At 38.3% G+C, this 9,715-nt stretch overlaps 1 protein-coding gene across 3 annotated transcripts; it reads left to right on the top strand.

The window, feature by feature from the left end:
- Positions 1 to 882: 882 nt before the first annotated feature.
- cbx6a (chromobox homolog 6a) lies at positions 883 to 8,467 on the top strand. 3 transcript variants are annotated; one of them, XM_079413330.1, is made up of 6 exons: positions 883 to 1,060; positions 1,658 to 1,701; positions 2,489 to 2,554; positions 2,919 to 2,985; positions 3,124 to 4,113; positions 4,598 to 8,467. In XM_079413330.1, the coding sequence occupies exons 1-6, from the start codon at positions 992 to 994 to the stop codon at positions 4,598 to 4,600; spliced, it is 1,239 nt and encodes a 412-aa protein (XP_079269456.1). In that variant the 5' UTR covers positions 883 to 991; the 3' UTR covers positions 4,601 to 8,467. The 3 variants fall into 3 exon arrangements, with proteins under 3 accessions (XP_079269456.1, XP_079269457.1, XP_079269455.1); XM_079413331.1 differs by having other exon boundaries at positions 3,124 to 4,089; positions 4,598 to 8,457; XM_079413329.1 differs by lacking the exon at positions 4,598 to 8,467 and having other exon boundaries at positions 3,124 to 4,381.
- Positions 8,468 to 9,715: the final 1,248 nt, after the last annotated feature.

Raw genomic sequence — 9,715 nt, 5'->3', positions numbered from 1 at the left:
CAATCAGCAACCGAGTTTCCAGCCAATGAGGCTGAGGGGGTGTTTTACGTCGACAAAACGCACTTCGAATCAAGCTGTTATTTATTTAAAATCGCTGGAACTCGCCCGTTTTAAAAAATAAAATATATCATGGTTATAAAAATAAAACCAAAAGCCTAAAATAAATATTAAGGAACGTTGTGAATACATTCCCCCTTTATGTAGTCACCTCCCTGCAACGTTCTGGGAACGATTATAGCTAAAAAATAATAATAAAAAAAGAATCTACAGTAGGTTCGTTTTCAGAACGTTCTTGGTTACAAAATAACCAAACGCTGCTTTGGAACGTTAGCAGAACGTTCTGTTTTTGCCTGCTGCCTTTCAGATCACCCGAGAAAGCCTGACCTGGACTAACCTTGTTTATAGCTAATCAGAGAACTAAGATGCTTTAAGATGACTTACAACTTTCAAATTGTTTTTTTTTTTTTTTTTTTTTGAGCACTATTCATCAGCAGTCCGTCATTTTAGACGTTTCTGTTGCTATTGTCCACACTTCGTTTTGACTGGGAAATATTCATTTATTAAAACCAGAACGTGTGCAACTTGCACTACTTTTTTTTTTTATTGAAGAAATTTACCATAATGACATAGAATATTTAACATAAACAGTATACATACATACACACACACACACACACACACACATATATATATATATATATATATATATATATATAATTTAAATAAGTATTATTAAAATCACCACTCTCTTATTGAGATAGCATAACGAAAACGTTAACTTTAAAAATTAAAAAGTAAGAGTTTAATCAAGTTTCATATGTATCAATATATATTATGGGGTGGGACATGCTGCAATATTTCATTACCCTTCGCGCCGTTTCCAGGACTACCGGGGCACGAAGCACGTGACAGCGCGGGGTTTGTTGCTGTCACAGATTTGTAAAGTGTAGAGCCGCGAGACAGAGCCGTCTGGAGCGCGCACACCGAAAAGATGGAGCTGTCGGCGGTAGGAGAGCGGGTTTTCGCCGCGGAAGCCATCCTGAAAAGCCGCGTTAGGAAAGTGAGTAACGAAGAACGGGGTTTAGCGGGGTTGGGGATGTTTTTCACGATGTAAAGTACAGAGAGAGGGGTCGTCTTTCGTTTGTCTGGCGATGCGGAGCTTCAAGGCGTCTGCAATGACAAGAGGGGGAGGCCTACTTGCAGATGTTTTCCGATTTAGCGACCCCAAAACATTTACTTGCATTGTCAGATTGGAAATAACAAGTCGAATGTGGGACATTTGGATATGCAACTTAAGATTTATGTTGTAAAATTGGGTTGTGCTGTGCTGGGACCGCTAAAAGAGCAGCAGGAGGAGGCTAAAAAGGGACAGTGTCTGGCATGAGTCCATAACAAAATCAATGCATGCTGGCCGACCCAAGATTCAAAGATCTCAAAAAATGCACGAGGGTCGAGTAGTTTTAGTACTGCATGGTGTCGTGCCACATGGTTTAAGGTGTTAGATGTGCTCCATTAGTGTAAATTTGGGTGGACACACTTTACTGAGCCCCAAAAATAAAATAAATGGGCATGAGGTTTGAAGTAGAGCATGTGTTGCTCATGCATTGTTTAGTTAGTGTTTAATAAAGAACATTTTATGATATTTTTCTCTTTGCAGGGTCGAATCGAGTACCTGGTTAAATGGAAAGGTTGGGCGCTAAAGTAAGTGTGTAAGATATAAATATAGCAATGGGTGTATTTTTATATTGTGCTGTGTGTTTTGTGCACTGTTTTCAAACTTTTTCTGTAGTTTGAGTGGAAAGGGACTTTCTTTGGTTTCACTTTAGGTCTGTTTCAGTTTGTGCACAAGTAGTGTGTAAGCGAAGCGTTAACTAAGCTGCAGCTCTATGAGCTCTAAAATAAAGTGATTTGTGTGTTACTGCTTTGAATAATTCCTTTGAATTGTAAAATGGTTCTAAGATTTATTTTAAACTTGAGTGTCAAATCATAATTTATATAAGGATCATGTTTGCATCCAAATGGTAAGTAAATGACAAAAAATGCACTCAAACCATAGCTATAAACTGTTTACATTATGTGAATTCAGTCTGATTAACGGAATAGAAAGTGTGTGTGTGCTGATTCCTGCATGTCACTTTAGCATGCATTGTGAAACACGCCTTATTGCAAAATGCATTGTGGGTAGCTGAAAGGTCAAGCAGTGTTCTGACTTGACTAACTACATGTCTAAAACTATTTTCGATTATGTTTTTGATTTGTTGTTATTACACATGCAGTTTAGATTAACTGAGTCTATGGACAATTTTAAAAATATCTGCTTTTATTTGTATTTGTCACATTATGTATACATTATGTACTGTAAAAATACAGCATATATATCACTTTTTAAACTGATAGTACTAAAATCTTGATGGGGAAAAGAAAAAAAAGTTGATATTTCTTAAATACCCTTTACCATTTAAAAGATTTCAAATGTTTTGCAATGTAGACACAGCACATGGGAACCAGAGGATAACATCTTGGATGATCGACTCATCACGGCCTTTGAGCAAAAGTAAGTGTCACTTAAAGACTTGACTCTTAAAACTTTATTTCTATATAAAGTTAGAAAAATGTAGAGAACAAAAATATTTATTCCTCATACAGTATGTATTTATATATATGCCCAACAGTTCATGTTTTCAATGTAAGAGCTAGGAAAAGATAGTTTACGTTTATTCTGTTTTACTCGCTTGATTTATTTTTGCAGCTTTATGCTGCCAGTTTGACTGGAAACTAGCCTCTCTGATGGATTTTTAAACAAAGATGACTTGCATTATGCTTCAAAGCCTTCCATTTTGATTGTTATGGTTTGGGCTTGACGCTAAAGTGATGTCATATTTTCCTTGGCTTAAATGGTGCTGTCCTACAATTCACAGGGAGCGAGAGCAGGAACTTTACGGCCCAAAGAAACGTGGACCTAAACCAAAAAACTTTGTACTAAAGGTTGGAGTTTTCCTAAAACATTCTTTAAAATGTATCAATTTTCAAATGTTTAAATATTGAGTGTTTCAAAACATATAAATACACTTTTAGTCTGATGTTTTAGTACCTCCCAGTCACATTTGCTCTCCACCTATCTAGGCACGGGCACAGTCGGGTGACAGACCTCGGAGCTCAAATACCCAACGCACTCCACCTCGCACTACTGCGAAGCCTCCCGCCTCTTCCTCTTCTGCAAGTGCAGCTCCTCCTCAGCCTTCATCATCCTCTTCCTACAACACTGCTCCAACCCCCAGAGTGCACTCTCTCGCCGCTGCTCATAAACTGAAGAAAGACATCCATCGTTGTCATAGGATGTCTCGACGACCTTTGCCGCGACCTGACCCCCTAGGCTTTACCACGGGATCCACGTCCTCATCCCGTCCGCCCATCTCTCCGTTCTCTGAAACTGTCCGCATCCTCAACCGCAGAGTCAAACCGCGGGAGGTGAAGCGAGGACGCATAATCTTGAACCTGAAGGTCATTGACAAAGCCGAAAACAGTGGAGTAGCAAGTAGAAGGTCACCACAGTCGTATGCGGGGCGGGCGAAAATCCCATCCCGGAATCGCATCATTGGGAAAAAGCATGGGGACATGCCTTACAGGCCTTTCCAGCATCCTATGAAGATGTTAGGCTTCCCGATGTACGGCCAACCATTCGGGCTTAACCCCTGTGGGTCAATGTCCTCCATGGCCAATGAAGGATCCAACACCGGAGTCAATCGGAGAGGTGGAGGCTGCTGTGATAGCCATTCCTCTGCAAATGCGCAGAAGTTTCAATATCAGCCTCCACCTTCTCCATCCAGCTCCAGTGGGTCTAACAACAGCTCCCCTTCACCTCAGAAACAAGCGACTCAACATGAAGCTCCAACTCAGTTGGACTCTGCAGCCTCATCACGTTCCCGAGATGCCTCCCACCCTCACCCGAAGTCCAGCTCTCAGCCATTCCTCCCTTCCTCACCTTCCTATTCGTCCTCCCCGTCATCCTCTCTTGAAGATGAAGACCAGGGCTCTTCGAATCTCGCCACTTCTCGGGGCGGAAAACGGAAACTTCGTCATCGAACCCAGGTGGGTCGAGCTTCGGTCTGCCAGGTTAGTGACCGCACTACTGCCCCACTTCCTGAGGAAAACAGGGTGCCAAAAGAGGGGGATCCCGATTGGCACCCTGAAATGGCACCCAGCTGTGCCAATGTAGTCGTGACTGACGTCACTACAAACCTTCTCACAGTCACCATCAAGGAATTCTGCCATTCAGGAGCTGGTTCTGAACCCTCCTCCCCTTGCCAAGCTGACAAACCACTCTGTCCCACCACAGCTGCCTCTTGAAAGTTCCCCCTAAACGTCTCCAATAAAAATATCTGCCCACTAAACCCCATGAGAACTTGCCATAATGATATTCACGCACTCTAAAATAGTTGCCGTTAATGAAATTAAAATGTATTTTTTTGGTGAAATTAAGATATGTTGAAGTAATATTTAAAGGCAGGGGTGCTTTCCTTGACGTTTACTTTTTAAACAACATGTTATGATGGTTTTGTAGTACTTCATGCTTTTCTTCCCCCTCTTTTTTCCCCAGTGATCCTGTCTTTCCACAGCCTTTTTTCCCCAAGTAATTGCACCTTGTCTTGTCACCTCCAGTCCTGTAGAGACCGCCATTCCCATATCTCCAGACCTAAAGTTCAGAATCCACCCAAGAAATGTTGATCTCAACAGCTTTCTTGGACTCGAGATGTTGCACCAAGACATTTGTAATCTTTTGAGGTTAATTTTCATTGGGATACCGAACACAGGATGCTTTGGAAGTTCAGCCAGTGTGGGTGAAGATGCGCACACACACTTGATGTGGCAATACGCCCATTTAGGCATCCAACCAATGCATTGATCTCACCAACCTTCTCCTGTGCTAACGAAGAACCTTGCTGATGAAGAACCCAAGTGACTCTATTTATATGCACCAAGCTGCAAAATCCTGAGGACAGTTAAGTTATTTCCTTCTGCTTGAACTCCGCTCTGATCCAGTTGTCTGCCGAGACTCTAAACTGATTCAAGTGTGAATGCTGAGGACTGCATCTGTAGTGTGGTACTGTACGTTAAACCCTCCACATACTCAATTACCCACTTGGAGAAGTACCTTCTCATATTTGCCTTCTGACTACAATAGTTTGTGTTTCATGTTATAGTTACTGTATTTTTGGGGCCGGTAACCAGAGGTAGTTTCTCTCAGAACTTGATTGAAGGAGTTCAAATACCATTTAGAGTAGGGATGCACGTTATTGGATTTTTGCCGATATGCCGATATTTTTCATAAAATTTGGACCGATACAGATATATTTCCTTTTGTTTGGAAACAGCACCAAGTCTCTCCTGTGCAGAAATTATAAGCAAAATATTTTTAATTTTGGTTAGTTTTTAACAAGAACTTATTTAATAGAATTAAATAAGATATTGAAGGTTTTTTGACAGTACAATGAAGCTTATAACTATAATAACTATAAATAAACTATATGAATCGCTGCATTTTTTTACCCCCAGAAAGATGCAGTGTTAACCCTAACTTTTTTTTTTTTTAAGATTTAGCAGTTTTACATGGTCTAAAACAAAAGTTGAGAAAATTCTGAAAATCTTTTAGAGCTCATGATTTGTTTTAAAAAATAAAACATATTACATATAATCAGTATATATCAAATTTAATTTTCAAGTGTCATGCTATAGCTTCTGACCATTAAATCGAAACATACTCATTATTTTATGACATCAATTACTGCTTTGTTTAATCAGAAACAGTCTAAATGTTATTTGTGTAGCCTATTTTACTTTTAATTGAATTAGAAATAGGCCAACAGCGCCCCCTACAGATTAAGTCTCTTTACCGACTGGGCGTTAGGACCCTTCTGCCACTGCACATGCTTTTTTACTGTTTATACACTGGACGCATCATTCTGTACGTGCTTTTACAGATTAAGTGCAGCGATCTAAATCAGTGAATCTAATCGTCATTCAGACAAAACTTTGCTTCAAGAACAAGCCACACTGCTGACATGATCTAATCACTAGCACACCCTGAGCATATGTGAGTTAACCCATTCCTCTTATAGGCAAGACATATCGGCATAATTTGTCATATCAGGCCGATGCCGATATTTCGATTTAAAGCCATTATCGGCCGATTACGATAATATCGTGCATCCCTAATGTAGAGACTTTTACACTAAGTGGGTCTCAAAAATACCAAATATAACAGATTGCCTTGGTTGATGAATCCCTCTTTCGCATTCTCAAATGATACAGTGATACAGGACCATGTGTGTTGTGTGTTATGCTGGTGACTGCATGTTGTTGGCCCTTGAGCTTGTCCCGTGTTGTCTGCAGGTCCAACTGGGCGCTAGCATTGACAATACAGACCTGGGATAAAGTTAGCTTGTTTAGTTAGTAGATGCTAGGGATGTGTCAGTACTTATATTTTGGAATTGGACCGATACTGGGTACTCATAAAAGTGCCCCAATGTCCACGGGAAGTATCTATCTATCTATCTATCTATCTATCTATCTGGAAGTATTGGTATTCACATTATTTAAACAAAAATGGTTTCTGTGCATCCCTAGTGTCGGTTGTAGTTAAACGTTAAAAGAATAGTTAATCTAAAAATGAACATTCTGTTTTAGAATTTTCATTCATTTACTCACCATCATGTTGTTCCAAACCTGTACGATTTGTGGTATGTTTACCAGAATGTCCTTGCTCTTTTCTATAATATGAAAGTGGATGGGGACCAGAGGCTGTAAATCTCTAAAAAAGACAAATGACGTGTGCGCTGTATTCCAAGATGTATAAAGCCATTCTATTGCTACCTGTGAGGAATGGGCTGAAAAAAGTTGGCATGACAGCCTTGGCCACCATTCACTTTCATTGTAGGGAAAAGAGCAGCTTGGACATTCTGACGAATAACTCCTTTTATGTTTTACTTAAGAAATGTCTCAGAATGCATGAAGGTGAGTACATGACGACAGTTTTGCATGAACGTCATTTAAAATTTAACATTTTACTGAGTGCTAAATGTTTTAGTTGCTGCATGGTGTTATTTTATTATTTTAGAATTTATTAAAAAGAAGTTGTGGGATGCTCTTCGCTTATGCTTTTTTTTGGCCAGTCCAGCAAGCAATATTATAACCTGCCACATCAGGCCTGAAGAAACAGTTTATGGCAGCTAACCTGGTCGTACTGAAGGATGATAAAATGTCAGACTCCACCGGAGGACAAAGTCAAACCTCATTATAAGATTTAATTATAGAACACAATTAAGTTCCACTTGTAGTCATACAGTCATCCTCTAATGGAGCATTATTACTCTATCACTGTGCCTTTAGGGAGAAATTAAAACCTTACAACATTTTTTGACTTTTTATATATATATATGTAATTTAAGCGTTTCCCCAAATTATTTACAAATATTGAACATTTTTTTTAAATCTTTTCAGATTTTTAGTATGTGTGTGTGTGTATATATTATAACTTTTTCTTTTAATAACTTTTTAGTTTACCCGGCTTCCAAACATTAATGTGAACTTATCTACTCTAACACTTATTTTCTTTTTCAAAGTTCTTTAAAAGTGTTTTTTTTTTTTCTCATCATAGTCATACGTTTATCCCAGGTCTGAAATAATTCATGTTCTGAACATATCCCTGGTGCTGCCCCACGTAGGGCGCAACATGTGGTGCATCTGTACAATAATATCTAATATTTAAGCATGTTGCCTTTAGCTGCTCCATTCGATCCCATGATGTTGTTACCTTTGCCTACAGTACAAATTGTTCCACATACAAACAGTCAAGTCCTTGTTTACCTTTATATCCTCAATGTTAGTAAAATAGATGTCACTATGGTGTGAAACAATGCAAGATGGTTTCTGCTAAAGAGGTAGCTTAGCACTATATAATATGTGGCCTACATTTCATGCAATAGGGCTTGTATTGTTATTGGATGTAGCCACCAGGGACCATCACTGCACAGACAAGAAGAGATTGTTTATAAGGTAAGGATGAAGGTATTCTGGAGGTTACATCCTCAAATTTCAGTGACTGATGTGTTTTTTTGTTCATTTTAAGATTAATTATTAATTTCACCGTGCAGTGGAAGTGAATGATATGTGCTACGTTTATTTTATAGCCATTGTTGTTCAATTTTACTAGTCTACTTTGGGTTTGAGAGAATGTAGAATAAGGAACAGAACTAAGTGTGATTTAAGAGTCATTTCTTTGGTAATGTGTAAGGTTAATGCAACTGATGAAGCTGATTATGATAATGAACGTGTTGCTATGACATTGTAATGTAATGGATGCATGATTTGAGAACCCTAATTGTACAAGGTCATTTAAATGTCATAATGTGTTTGTTGCTTTGTGTGTTTCCTGAAAGAGGCTTTTAATAAAATCCCTTTAAAGACACTGTCATTGCTACCCATTTTATTATACTGTTATAATGACTAGTGTTTTTTAATTGGTGCCTTTTTGCACTTTTAAATCTTAACTGTCTGTTTCTATATAATTTCATTGTGTGGAACAGTGCAGCATGAACATTATGCTTAACATCGCCTTTTGTGTTTTTACGGAAAGTAAGAAAGTCACACTCAAAGGTGAAAAAAGGATGACAGAATGTTAATTTTTAAGAGAACTATGGCTTTAACGTCAACGATAAACAACTTGCCCACTGTCTTATTTCTGCTAGAGGGTGGTGTACAGTTCTAATGCTAATTTGAGAACTTTCTTGGAAGCAAATTATCATTTGCTTTAAGACATAACAAATATTGATGTTTATGATATTTACCTAATGGGCTCTGCGAGCAGGTTTTAAACATTAGACCAGTTCTCACGCAAGGTTTTCTGTCTGTCTACCTCTGCTCTATTGTGGGCTTTACCAAAGACTGTCTTTACCCAGAAGAACCACATGTTCTATTAATAGCTGAGGAGTTTTTGGACTCATTACTTGTCATTATTCTTGGCTGCAGAAATGTCATAATCATTATGATTCGTAATGGGAGCACCAAATTCGTTTTGAATGACCACAAAACGTCTTTAAAATTAATGAATCGTCCTTTTAAAGAGGCATGAAAAACTATATTATTGCGCCTCCTGCAGGAGATTAATTTTTTTATTATTATTATATATATATAAATATCTAACATGTTGCTATTATTCATACTTAATACTTCATAGGCTAGATATTTGTATGTAAACGCATGAGCACAGCTGTAGAAATAGATGGATGGCCTGCTGGTTATATAGGCAGATAGATTAATTGATTGATTAGACACAGAGATATATAGATAGATAGATTCCCACCCTGCTGAAGAAAAACAACAAAGAACAATAGAAACCATTACAGAATTTGTTATTGGGAATACTTGGCTATATTAGTACTTGGTCGCCTTCTGGTGGCTTGTAAACCACTAAATCCTAATGGAATATGTCCCAAAACACACTGCAGGAAACCATATTTTATGTTTTTTAATGGTTAAAATTTGATGGTTTTTAATGTATGTAATGGAAACCATTAGAATTTCAGTGATGATTTCTATTGACAGACAGATAGATAGATAGCCAGAAGTATAGATAGATAGATAGACAGATAGGTAGATAGCCAGAAGTATAGATAGATAGATAGATAGATAGATAGTGGTTGACAGAATAAAGAGAGGG

This window comes from Barbus barbus (genome assembly GCF_936440315.1).
Source record: "Barbus barbus genome assembly, chromosome: 49".
Classification (NCBI taxonomy): Eukaryota; Metazoa; Chordata; class Actinopteri; order Cypriniformes; family Cyprinidae; genus Barbus; species Barbus barbus.
The sequence above is the reverse complement of the archived record's forward strand: the minus strand, read 5'-3'. Positions and strand labels throughout refer to the sequence as shown.

Bases quoted from the DNA above. Each gene is read 5' to 3' on its own strand.
- cbx6a (XM_079413329.1), top strand. From the start codon at position 992: ATGGAGCTGTCGGCGGTAGGAGAGCGGGTTTTCGCCGCGGAAGCCATC. The intron at 1,061-1,657 runs GTGAGTAACGAA...TTCTCTTTGCAG, and splicing joins TGAAAAGCCGCGTTAGGAAA to GGTCGAATCGAGTACCTGGT. The intron at 2,986-3,123 runs GTTGGAGTTTTC...CCACCTATCTAG, and splicing joins CAAAAAACTTTGTACTAAAG to GCACGGGCACAGTCGGGTGA.